This window comes from Aspergillus ochraceoroseus (genome assembly GCF_002846915.1).
Source record: "Aspergillus ochraceoroseus IBT 24754 chromosome Unknown P175scaffold_5, whole genome shotgun sequence".
NCBI classification, from domain to species: Eukaryota; Fungi; Ascomycota; class Eurotiomycetes; order Eurotiales; family Aspergillaceae; genus Aspergillus; species Aspergillus ochraceoroseus.
Window position 1 is genome coordinate 218,120 of NW_024468480.1, and position 13,525 is coordinate 231,644.

General features: G+C 47.3%; 2 protein-coding genes across 2 annotated transcripts; one reads left to right on the forward strand and one right to left on the reverse strand.

Moving 5' to 3' along the window:
- Positions 1-714: 714 nt before the first annotated feature.
- Positions 715-5,945, forward strand: P175DRAFT_0439884 (ATP-binding cassette glutathione S-conjugate transporter YCF1; the record flags this gene model as incomplete). The annotated part of the gene is made up of 9 exons (XM_040893990.1): positions 715-1,005; positions 1,077-3,890; positions 3,947-4,050; positions 4,111-4,156; positions 4,214-4,998; positions 5,058-5,212; positions 5,277-5,345; positions 5,464-5,555; positions 5,670-5,945. 9 exons carry the CDS (start codon positions 715-717, stop codon positions 5,943-5,945), a joined length of 4,632 nt encoding a protein of 1,543 aa, XP_040751189.1.
- A 2,884-nt stretch (positions 5,946-8,829) lies between these two features.
- Positions 8,830-9,610, reverse strand: P175DRAFT_0255609 (uncharacterized protein). The gene has a single exon (XM_040892708.1). It carries the CDS (start codon positions 9,341-9,343, stop codon positions 8,951-8,953), a length of 393 nt encoding a protein of 130 aa, XP_040751190.1. The 5' UTR covers positions 9,344-9,610; the 3' UTR covers positions 8,830-8,950.
- Between the last annotated feature and the right edge of the window lie 3,915 nt (positions 9,611-13,525).

The window sequence follows — 13,525 nt, forward strand, 5'->3', positions numbered from 1 at the left end:
AACTCCCCCAAATATATAGTTTCTGTGCTCTGTATAGAACTTGATTCGTACCTACTCTGTAGTGAACTCGGAGTACCGCTTCGGAGTTAGGAGTTTTACTCTATATGCTCGGAGTACGGTATTATTCCCGGTCGGTGGCTCTATACAATCAGGGGCAGATGTATATTCTAGTATCTGACTGGAGGGTTATGGATGAAATTAGTTAGACTTTCCTATTTACAGAGTACATGCCTCCTTATTCGCACCTTTCTAGATATCAGATTAATTAAGCAGAAAAATGCACATGGAATGAACTATATCAACACGGTTTGTAAATGCATATCATTTCTAAGCAAGAAATAAGCAAGCAAATGAGGTAGAGTAGGCACCTAAGTACCTACGTACATCCCTCGTAGAGCCACCAACTATTTCTGTATGCTTCAGGCACTCCTAAACATGCTCTGACCTGTGGAATTATTGACAACTATAAAACTAGAGGCTAATTTCAATTCAAAATCGCGTGTTTTGGTGGTTGAAGATCGAATTCGAAAGATCGATCGTATCCGGGCTGGTGGCGGTGTGGATTACGTTATCTTCCGGAGACAAGGACGCATTTCTTGTTCGCTGCGATCGCGACCTTTTTTTGCCTGTGCTCCGAAATTTCCTCGATTTTCCTTCTGTGTGTCTGAAAGGGACAGAGGAACTTGAGGTTTGGGTTACACATTCCGCGGGAAAATGCTGGACGGCAGCTCTCAGGCGGTTCTCGGGGATATTTCCCCAGGATCCCTGTCGTCAACCCCGGCGGTCGCACTCCAACCTCCAAAGCTCCAACCCTTCTGCGGCGACAGTGAGGGTTGGGGCCCGGTTAGCAGTATTCGATTTGACCTCACGCCATGTTCTCTTGACCTGGGGGTTTCTCTGGTTGCAGTGTTTGGAATACTCTTCGGAAGCGCTGCTCTTTGGTTCTTGTTCAAGAAGCGCATCCCTGAGCCCGTGCCGAAAAATTGGCATTTCTATGCCAAATTGGTTCGTTTCTCGTCAGCTCTTCTCTCAATTCCCTTAACGATGTACTAACATATACGATGTTTGTGACATAGACCGTGTTATCCGCTTTGATATTCACCACCGCTCTCCAGGCGGCACTTCAAGTTGAGACCTACACCGACTGGTTTGGTGACTTCCGGTTCTGGAGTTCGATCATTATTCTTGCATCATTGGGGGTTATATATGCTGTGCAGTACTACGAACACTGGCGCAGCAGACAGCCTAATGGGGTTGTCCTCTTCTACTGGCTTTTTTTCATCGTCGCGTATGTGGTTAAACTGCGGTCGCTTGTCGCCCGGAAAACCTATGACGACCACCTCCCCTATTTCATCTGTTTCAATGTCAGTCTCGGGCTGGCGATCTTGGAGTTCGCGCTAGAGTACCTGATCCCCAAGAAACAGAGTGCTTACAACGCGCTGGGCGACGATGATGAATGCCCCTACGAATACGCAGACATCTTTTCCGTTCTTACCTTCAGTTGGATGACTCCGATGATGAAGTTTGGATACAAGAACTTTTTGACGCAAGATGACCTGTGGAATCTTCGGCAACGAGATACAGCCCGTGTCACGAGTGCTACGTTGGAGGAGCATTGGGAACACGAGCTTCGGAAAAAGAAGCCCTCTCTGTGGATTGCAATGTTCAAATCCTTTGGCTCCCCTTATATGCGTGGCGCGATAATTAAGATAGGAAGTGACACGCTCGCTTTTGCGGAGCCACAACTTCTACGACTCTTGATTGATTTTATTCAATCGTACCGTACCCCCGAGCCCGATCCGATCATCAGAGGTGTTGCCATAGCTCTTGCGATGTTTATAGTCTCCATTGTCCAGACTTCATGTCTGCATCAATACTTCCAAAGAGCGTTTGACACTGGTATGCGTGTCAAATCGGGTCTCACTGCCATGATTTACACCAAGTCCTTGAAGCTTGCGAGTGAGGGCCGTGCAGCGAAGACCACTGGTGATATTGTCAATCACATGGCTGTCGACCAGCAGCGCTTGTCCGACTTAACTCAGTTCGGCACCCAGCTTTGGTCTGCGCCCTTCCAAATCACCCTCTGCATGATCTCGCTCTACCAGCTTGTCGGTGTGAGCATGTTTGCCGGAATTGCAGTCATGATTTTTATGATTCCCATCAACGGCGTGATCGCTCGGATGATGAAGAAGCTTCAACTTATACAGATGAAGAACAAGGACTCCAGGTCGAGGCTGATGACCGAGATTCTCAACAACATCAAGAGCATTAAGCTCTATGCCTGGAACACTGCCTTCATGAACAAACTTAGTCACATTCGTAACGACTTAGAATTGAATACCCTTCGCAAGATCGGTGCGACGCAGTCCATTGCAAACTTCACCTGGCAGTCAACTCCGTTTCTCGTCTCTTGCTCTACATTTACTGTCTTTGTCTTGATTGACGACCGTCCATTGACGACGTCAATCGTTTTCCCGGCCATGACCCTGTTCAATCTTCTTACGTTCCCACTCGCGATCCTCCCATTGGTCATTACGGCTGTCATCGAGGCCTCCGTTGCTGTTCGACGCCTTACGGAATATCTCACCGCCGAAGAGCTCCAGCCCGATGCCGTTAAACACGAGGATCCAGTTACCCACATCGGTGACGAGTCTGTAAGGATCCGTGATGCATCCTTCACCTGGAATAGATACAAGGGCGATCATGTTATCGAGAACATTGACTTTAGCTGCCGCAAGGGAGAGCTTAGCTGCCTCGTTGGCCGCGTCGGTGCTGGAAAGTCGTCCTTCCTCCAAGCACTTCTGGGTGACCTCTGGAAAACCGAAGGCGAGGTGGTTGTTCGGGGCCGTGTCGCTTACGCCGCACAATCCCCTTGGGTGATGAACGCCAGCGTCCGAGAGAATATTGTGTTTGGTCACCGTTGGGATCCTCAATTTTACGAGCTCACTGTGGAGGCATGCGCTTTGTTAGACGACTTCAAAACCCTTCCTGACGGCGATCAAACCGAGGTTGGAGAAAGAGGAATCTCGCTTTCAGGAGGCCAGAAAGCACGGTTAACTTTGGCCCGAGCTGTGTACGCTCGTGCCGATATTTACATTCTAGATGACGTGCTGTCCGCGGTTGATCAGCATGTTGGCCGACACCTTATCAACCGGGTTCTCGGACGGAATGGAATCCTCAGCAGTAAAACAAGGATCTTGGCTACGAATTCTATCCCGGTCTTGAAGGAAGCGGATTTCATTGGCCTGATCCGCAGCAAAACCTTAGTCGAAAAGGGTACCTACGAGCAGTTGATGGCCATGAAGGGCGAAGTCGCCAACCTCGTCCGTACCACCATGAATGACTCAGATGATGAGGGCTCCGACTCCGACAGCCCTGGACTTGCTAGCCCCGAGAGCTCAGAATCTGCGACTGTCATTGAGAATGGTGAGTCTGACATTTCCGATACGGATGAAGCCGAACAGGAGATTGGATCTCTTGCTCCCATCAAGGCTGCTACCCAACGACGAACGAGTACGGTCACTCTTCGTCGTGCTAGCACCGCAAGCTGGCAAGGTCCCAGGCGCAAACTCGCAGACGAGGAAAATGTCTTGAAGAGCAAGCAAACCCAAGAGACTTCACAACAAGGTAAAGTCAAGTGGAGCGTATATGGCGAGTACGCAAAGAACAGTAACCTGGTTGCTGTCGGTTTCTACCTGTTTGCTCTCGTGGCAGCACAAACAGCTCAAGTGGGTGGAAATTTCTGGCTCAAACACTGGACCGATATGAGCGAAAACAACGGGGCGTCTAATGTTAGAACATTCATCCTTGTGTACCTGGCCTTCGGATTGGGATCGTCTGTATTGGTTATTCTTCAGAATCTTATTCTCTGGATATTTTGTTCCATTGAGGTATGTATAAATATTTGGCAATATTGGATAATTAAGTCTAACGTCACTTAATTTAGGCATCTCGGAAATTGCACGAAAGGATGGCATTTTCCATTTTCCGTTCTCCTATGAGATTTTTCGAAACAACACCATCTGGAAGGATTCTTAACCGATTCTCGAGGTAAGCCATGTTTTATACTACCTGCCTAGTGGCTATACGCTATAGCTAACGGATTACTAGCGATATCTACCGCATCGATGAGGTTCTTGCTCGAACATTCAATATGGTTTGTGGTGACCTGGTACCTTGTTTAAACAAAAAACCGTCACTAACTCTTCTCTAGCTTTTTGGAAACACTGCGAAGGCAATCTTTACAATCGTTGTTATCGCAACATCCACCCCTGCTTTCCTATTGCTGGTCATCCCCTTGGGCTACATTTATCTTAGCTACCAAAAGTACTACCTTCGCACCTCGCGCGAATTGAAACGCCTTGATAGTGTGACACGAAGTCCGATATACGCCCATTTCCAGGAGTCGCTTGGCGGCATTTCAACTATCCGTGCGTACAAGCAAGAGCAACGATTCAGCCTCGAGAACGAGTGGCGTATGGATGCCAACATCCGCGCGTACTTCCCCTCTCTTAGTGCAAACAGATGGCTGGCTGTCCGCCTTGAATTTATCGGTTCTCTTATTATTCTGGCATCAGCTGTGCTTGCGATTATATCTGTGGCGACTGGCAGTGGCCTGTCTGCAGGTATGGTTGGTTTGTCAATGTCGTATGCTCTCCAGATTACCCAATCCCTGAACTGGATCGTTCGACAGACCGTTGAGGTGGAAACCAATATTGTGTCTGTTGAGCGTGTACTTGAGTACGCCAGTCTCCCCAGCGAAGCACCCGAAGTGATTTTCAAGAGTCGCCCCGCAATTGGTTGGCCAGCGCAAGGTGCAGTATCCTTCCAAAACTACAGCACCCGCTACCGCGAGGGTCTGGACCTTGTTCTCAAGGATATCAATTTGGATATCAAGCCCCACGAGAAGATTGGCGTTGTTGGCCGCACAGGTGCAGGCAAGAGTTCGCTTACTCTAGCCCTCTTCCGTATTATTGAGCCTACTGGGGGTAGTATCAGGTAAGGACTGGTGCCCAAACCACTTTTTCCCACTGGCAACGTAGTAACGCTGTCTTTAGTATCGACGGACTGAACGTCTCGACGATTGGCTTATTCGACCTGCGGGGACGGCTCGCTATCATTCCTCAAGATCCGGCCATGTTTGAAGGAACAGTGCGAGACAACCTGGACCCTCGCCATGTACACGACGACACTGAACTGTGGAGTGTTCTTGGTAAGTTGGGCCCGAATCTTTGCCTTGAGCAAATAATTTAACGGTTGACTGACTTATTATGCAGAGCATGCGCGACTGAAGGAGCACGTCTCTCAGATGGAGGGTCAGCTGGATGCACAGGTTCAAGAAGGAGGTAAGCGCATCCTCTTCCGAACCTTTTGCTCATCACACATATCCGCAGATTATTATTATTATTATTATTATTTTTTCTTTTTTTTTGGGGAAAGATGGAGCTAACCTAAATCTTGCAGGCTCCAATCTCAGTCAAGGTCAACGCCAGTTAATATCTCTTGCACGCGCGTTATTGACGCCTAGTAACATTCTGGTGCTTGATGAGGCAACAGTAAGTAACCGCCTCCCTTCACCGTTTTTTCTGCCCACCCTATCACCTTTCGCCTCGTGCTTGCCGTTTATTGTCGCTTGGGGAGAAAGTTTCCGGCTAACAGTTATCGTTTAGGCGGCAGTTGATGTGGAAACGGATGCGTTACTGCAACGCACACTGCGCAGTACCATCTTCCAAGACCGCACAATCATCACCATTGCGCATCGGATCAACACGATTATCGATTCGGATCGGATCGTGGTGTTGGACAAGGGCCGTGTGGCCGAGTTCGATACGCCTGCAAAACTGATCGAGCAACGCGGTAAATTCTATGATTTGGTGAAGGAGTCCGGGCTGCTCGACAGTGACGGGAATGCCATTATACAGCCGGGCGCCGCGTTGCCGAGGTAGGACTCACTGCACCTTTAGTGAGTGGTGGCAGGGGGGTTTGGGAATGCAGCATCCGGTCCTAAGGCCAATGCTACCGTTCCTTGCCCTCATAAAAGCTGGAAAGAGGCAAAGAAAAGAGTACATAGTCAGTGCCTTGGGTTGTACAATCTGGATACTAATACGGGAGTACTGAGCAGTACTCTAGAAAAAAACAAAAAAGCATAAATAACCCCATAAGCAACGGCAAAAGTTGATGGATTTGATAGGCTATGTATTAATGTCTCATCTGGTGCTTAGTATGTTTACTCCAACCACACGCACAACCATAACACATAACTACCTAGGTACATACATAGTCATTGTTTTCTAGATAGTTAGTTAACTATCTAATAAGTGACAAATATGACAAATATCCCACAAATAACACACACCCGAGAGAAAATAAATAAATAAAGAAATAAAATATACACAAAACACACAATCTCACTTGGTACGGAGTACTGTATATTAATTAATTTCCCTCCCCCCCAAATGATCTTTCAACGTCCGAGATTTTCATCCAAGGTCACGGACCGGATTCGAGCGAGTAGCGGTGTAGGGAAGCACCTGGACGGAGACGCAGGTTTTTTTTTTTTTTTTTTTTTTTTTTTTGCATGGATTTCACATGTACATACAGATGCATCTCAACGCCACGACTTACTCCAGACTTGGTCGGAGTTGGTCAGAGTTGCGGACAGGGAGTACGGAGTAGTTAAGAGTCATTCACCCCCCCCCCCTACGGAGTACTAGAGGGAGTGATACTGTTGCTCTACGGAGTACTACTTGGTGGTAGGTAGGTAGGTAGGTAGGTAGGTAGGTAGTATCATACCCTAGGGTAGGGTTGACCTAATACTCCGTACGAGTTGGCATACTGTAGGTACTCTGTCCAGCCATCAGGACCAAAATTTCGCTAGTATCAGCCGGGCATACATACGCTAATACTATCTCCTAGTTACTTGTAGCGGCTGAACTTGGCCTCGATCCTACCGTGCTGAACTAGCAGTAGCAGTAGCAGTGGTAGTGGTAGTGGTAGTGGTAGTGGTAGTAGCCTAGACAAATCGTAAACAGTACTCCGTACAGTACGGAGTATGTACTCGGAAGGAGATTCCAGAATTCGAATCGTCATCTCTATCTTTCTCTCCGGGTTCTCTTCTCTGTACGGAGGATCTAATCCAGAGCATGAGGTTTTTATTTGGTAGTTATGAAGAAGAAGAAGAAGAAGAAGAAGAAGAAGGCATGACCTTTCTCTCACGTGGCAGGTATTATGTATTGCCTCTCCTGGGTAGGTAGTTCTTTGGATAGTAGGGTATCCGAACCTAGGTTACTTTTGAGAGCACCAGTTCCAGTTCCACAACTTTAGAACTGTTGTAGTAGTACGGAGTACTCCGTAGTAGTACACACTTGCGAAATAGGTAACTAGGTAGCGGTACGGAACGCTTTTTCCTAGTTAGCCACAATTCATCCCACCGGACTAGTACATAAATACATAAAGGGATCTGAACTGAAAATTAGATTACGCCTACGATCACGATCGCGATCAGAATTAGATCCCGATAGGGGGGGGGGGGAAGGAAAGCAAGACAACACAAAACAAGATATGTCAGTGATCTTTTTCTCTCTTCCCAGTTCAAGTCGGAATTGCAAATCAAGTCACGTCAAATAAATCACGGCTGGTTACGGAGAGAGAGAGAAAGCGAGGATGAATGGAATGGATAGATGGGTCCTCCTTGTATCCGTACTCCGTATGTACTCCGTATCCGTACCTACCTAGGAATCCCCCTCAAGTCCACGGTACCTAGGGGAACTGACTGGTAGTGGGCGGGGGTCTGGTCGGCTGGCACAAGAATCTCAGAAGAAGAAAGACGGGAATCGGGATCTGAAGAGGAAAATTTCCTCATTCAGCCCGAGTCCACTTTCTTAAACCCCTTCCACCGATCCAGGGAATTGAAGGATTAACAAATGGAACCGTGCATGGATTGTTGAATAACCTCTTTCAGCGGCGTGCAGATTCGCCCATCTTGGTTTGATTTTGAGGGTGTTTTTTTTTTTTTTTTGTGTGTGTGTGTGTGTGTGCATGTGTTTTCCCTCCAAAACTAGATTAAGTGGAGTTTTTAACAGCAAAGAAGAAAGAGACGGAGTACCTATAATTTGGAGAAGACGGCTTTATAGTGGGGGTTTGTAACTTTTTGTTCCTTTTCAGGCATGTATATACATCGGTATACTATATATACAGAGTATATATACCCGTGACATAAATCAGATATACTCACTTGGTTTGTACATGCACTATGAATAAATCCCCCAAGGATTTGACTGCGGGATAAGATTCTTGCGATGAACTGGAATACTCATGAATCCGATCATCGTAGTAAAGTTTATTAGAGTGGCCGTGAAAATAACTCCAGAGCAAGATGATCTATTAATCCGGCGACGATGAACAGCTGTCCATGATTTACACCGGGATCCCTGCTTCATTTCTGCACAGGACTTTGGAAATCCAGGAATCCAGGAATCCAGGAAATCCAGTGGATCGACTCCATTCTTTCATCTGCAGTGGACTCGAAACACAGAAACATACTGGTATGTAGAAAGTATTCTCTCTCTCTCTCTCTCTCTTGGGGAAACAGTTACCTACATAGCAACTCCTCCTCTTCCTACTGGTACTTACTCTCCATAGAGGGTTATGCCTATTGGGGAAAATGTGGCGCAATAGACTTTGCGACGGAGAACAGAGCTCCTGTATAGCATTAGTGGCGAGGCGAATATCTCCGGAGGTTGGCAGGTGCAGGTGGCAACCTTGGAACCTTGGAAGACAAGATGCACTCAAGCAAACTGAAACAAAACTGCTATGCGGGGGGGGGGGGGAGGAGGAGGATATATCTTGAAACATGAACATGGCACTGACAGACACCGTCAGCTGTCATTAATATCCATTAATATCGCGGTGTAACCGATCTACATGTATGTGCATCACTACATAGTATGGACTATGGAGTACGTTCTCCTGATAATGATGGACGAGGACTCGATATGCTGGCTGTTCCAGAACAACGGGATGATAGAACTAGTCTAGATCGCAAGTAAGGGATATACAGAAACAAAAAAACAAAAAAAAAAAGTTCGTTCTTGCAGACGGAACTGACCCAGGTGCGTCCGATGTGCGAGGGACAACGGGTTATCGTTATGTGGGGGATTGACGAGAGGGTCAGGACAAAAGGAAAGAGAAAAGAAAGATAGATCATCCGCCTGCGAGCTCTTGACCACAATACCAGGATGATTCCAAGGTTCATCGTTCTCTGCAGAAGCATGGAAAGGGTAAATATTGCGGATACAACGGGTATAAGAGAGAGAGAGAGAGAGGCGGAACCCCAAGGTTTCATATCCGCTAGCGGGCTGATATCATAGGATCAGCAACAATGGCGTTGAGTAGATTACGGAGTAACGACGCACAGCAAGCTTGGATCATCCCTACCTTATTATTTGATTGACAGGGGACGATTGGACGGAGAGAAGACAAGCTAGCCACGCCTCTGGAGGGGCTGCAAAAGAACTGTTAGTTATTGGTCTACTTCCTTAGGGGGAATCTCTTCTAGCGAAATTTCCTTGATTCAGTTCGTAGCTAAAAAAAAAAAAAAAAAAAAAAAAAAAAAAAGAATCCCCTCCCCATTGATCCACGATTGATCAGTGGATAAATGATTCGCAAGAACCCGCCAGTTATATTCCTGCAACAGGGATATACAGGGTAAGGTAGCTTTGAAGCTACTGCACGGTTGCAGATTCTCCCATCCACGCGAGCGTCCGATCCAAGGTAAGTGTTGGTTCGAGTCAGAGTCGCCTCCCAGATTGGTGTCTGTGTTCATTGGAGCGGGGGGATCGTCGGCCACATCTCGACTCAAAAAGAGAGAGAGGGAGAGAGAAAATATACTCATCAGATCTGGCAGTGGAGATTAAACCTCACCGAGCGGTTACGCATGCCTATTATGTGCATCTATCATTTCCGTCAATCCACGACTCCACGCTGAGACAACACATGGTACAGAGTTGCCTGTAACACAGATTTTGGTGACTTGCAGTTTCAAACTTGGACATAGGGGGAAAAAAAAAAAAAAAACAAAAAAGAAGAAGAAGGATGAAACCTAATCGGCGATTAAATACCCAATGAGATGATCTTTATTCCCCTGACGCGGAAGAATGGTTAACGGGTTAGTCGCGCGATTAACCCCAAGGTTACTGGGCTCTTCAGCGGCGGGAAATGTATTTGGAATCATGTTAATCATGAGATCAGGACTGTGCAGGGTGCATTGTGTGTATCATCTGGCTCTGGTTCCCCGCCTTCGGGGGGGGCGAGGGCTTAGGGCTGATCTGTAATGGAATACCTGGATACGCTGTCGCAGCCATGATCCATGGAGCCTGGGAGGCAGTTCATATGCAACTCTCACATCCACCTACCTAAGTACATTGCCCTCCTGCTTTTGAGATAGTTCGAGCACCCTATGCGGTCGGTTCCATGGTTCAGGCGCTCTCCCGGCGTTACCCGCAACGTTAGCTGGATGAGTTGGCAAGTCCAGAGTTGGGTTTATGGCTTTCGCAAGTTCACACAGCCCAGGGAACTATTGGGAAGTTATATTTAAATTCGTTCCCTGCAAATCAATCTCCATTGCAGCGATCCCCCCTGTTGTTTCAAATTTTCTGCTCCGTATGGGGCTTCTCGGGGGGGAAGAGTCGTTCCCGGATCAGGAGCAAGAATCCCCCGCCACAATCTGCACCCTCTTCCTCTCCTCTCAATCCTCCCGACTCCGACCAACGAAGCCTCGGGAAATAGCTTATTTAATAACCTGCCAGATGGGGTGTCACAATTCTCCTCCACTAGGGCCCTCTTGACTTACAGTAGTCTTGTGGCACCCTATGCACACTAAGCCAGAGTTGTCGCCTATTACATGCATTACCCTGTAGAGGCTCGGCCCGGTCGTGCACGATAGACTGACCCAACTGAGCTGATCTCTGAGGCATGAATGAAGCATCACTATTGAGAAAACGAGGATATGTGAATTCCAGTTTTCTTTGCAGAATCGATGAGAGCATGCTAGCGGGGCACAAAAAAAAAAAAAAAAAAGGAGCTAGAAGTCTAGAACCTGGTTCGCCCATTTCTTTCCCCTCCACAGAGTAGACAAAAGACAAAAGTACTGGGCTATCAAGCGACCGATTCAGTGAGAGAAATCGATAAGGAGGTCTGATCCTCGATCATGAACAATAATTTCCATCTCGTTGTCTACGGCTTCCAGCCAGTTGATGGATGCACATGGAGCCGGAGAGGTAGGGGATAAAGTACGTGGGATTAATGTCTGTCTTCAATAGCACCCCGTCCTTCCTGCCCCTGAATCATTAAAGCCAGTCTCACGAGAAAACCTGGACCTGCGGAAGGTACCCAAGACATGATATGATGGCACGAAAAGCTATTCCACGCGGATTTCCTCGGGGCGCTTTGGCCTAGACAGCCTCATTTTGCTATCTTTGTCTAGAAGTCGAAAAAGAAAGCGTAGCTTGGACCCCGTCATCCAGATTCTTTAAGGCCTGACAAGGATTCCATCCCATCTACCAGGGCATTGGTTCATCGTACCTGGAAGAAGCTTCTCGGGGAAGAATGAGATGAAGGAAGGTGGGGGGGGGAAGGGAAGAGAGAGCTTCGACAAGGCAAGCATAATCCTACTTAGGTAGGAGAGCAAGAAGAGAAGTACCTTGGTCCATGCAGTACTTTTTCTCTCTCTTTCAGCATGACTAGCAACTCAAGGAGCACTCCACATATGAGCAGCCAGGGCGTCTGATCCCAGGAAATTTGATCGAGTTTTCACCAGCAAGCGCGAGATTACGCACGATCGCCCAATGATCAGGAACGATCTGTCAATAGGAAAATCAACATCGATGTCAGCTTGGAGGTGGGGCAGACAGAGGCCCACTGCTTAGACCGGTGGAGCTCCAGCACTGACAATCAACTAAAGGACGACTTCCAAGTTCCAAGTTCCAGCCTCTCTAACAAGCGATCGTATCCGAAGTGGATTTGCTTTTGATGGGAGGCGTTGGCGACGTTCGGACCGTACTCCCCGGGCCGCCGTCTTCTTCCCCCGTTGTGAGACTTTTACTCTTTCAGGACTCGCTTTTCCCTCCCAAGACGACGACGGAGAAATGACAGCAAACCGCTGAGCGCCAAAGTACCAAACCTCTGGTCACCGCGGGGTTAACTCGTAGTCTAACTGTCTTAAGGGAGTGTCATTATGTCAAACTAACTATTCAATCTGAGTCAGATGACAATTAACTTTCGTACTTGGTCGTTTGGCTTCTGGATTCGGGAGTTTGGCTAGTGCGATTTCGAAGCATAAGGGATACTACGAGTATTCTTTGTAGTCCTCGTACTATAGTACTACAGAGTATAGAAAGTATTCGTCATAATCACCCTGTTCCTGAACCTGGAACCTCAAGTATCGTCCTTCCTAATCGGGAACCCCTACATCGCTTTGCCAATCGGGAAAATAAGAGTCTACTACTAGTCATTTGATGACGCAAGTTTAACAATCTTTTTTCGATCCGCATCCATCTCATGGCATAAAATCTAAATGAGACTTTCTTTTACTACCCTAGGTTTCGCGTTTCGAGAAGCTAATCGTTTCGTCATGACTCGACTTGACACGACTGGTCTGGTCTGGTCTGGTCACTTAGCTTTCTATACCTACGAGTAGGCAACATGGAATTGACCGGTTAGTTAGTTAACCCGTTAGTTAACTAGGTCGTAGCGGAAACCCGTTTAATAACTAGTAACTTAACTACTCCGTGGTTAGTAAGTTAGGTATGAACCTGCGAAGAACCTCGGGCAAATCCAGTGTTGGTCCTTGCACTGCCCTGAAAGAAGGTATCAGAGCAGGTACTCCGTAGACTAGGTGCTGAAATATTTCGCACGGAGAATCTAGGTAGGTAGCACCGTAGCAGGGTCAGCAGGGCCACATTCGGATATAGTCGTTCCAATAGAGCCGATAGCACGCTGACTAGTCTACAATAGCTGGACGCTAAGGGCTACCTACGGAGCAGATGGGGACGAAAATAGGGTATGGTAACTAGGGACGGAGTAGTCTAGGGGGATAACCGACAGAGGGTTGGCAGTGGACGATCATGTCTCTGCGAAACTCGCTCCAATAATGTTTGCTATTTTGCTATTTCTAATGACACTTCATTTTAATCTCCTTAGTCCCCCGCTACGACTAACTTTCTTGGGAAATACTCTGGTAAGACTACTACTGAGGCTGACAGCCTCCAAGAGTATTACCTATTATTATTCCCTTACTCTTCCTTGCACACCCCCCCCCCCCCCCCCCCTTTATTTTAAAAGTGTTATTTTTTTTTTGTTCTTTTCTGGTGTATTTTTTCTTGGCCCGGGATCGATCCTCGTATAATGATGACGATTGGCAATTTTTGATGGATGTAGGACAAAGAAACCGGTCCAAGAGGTCTAACGTGATTTGAATTAGGAAGTGGGTTGCAGTAAACGTGGGATCGGTTCGAAATGTCTTAATATG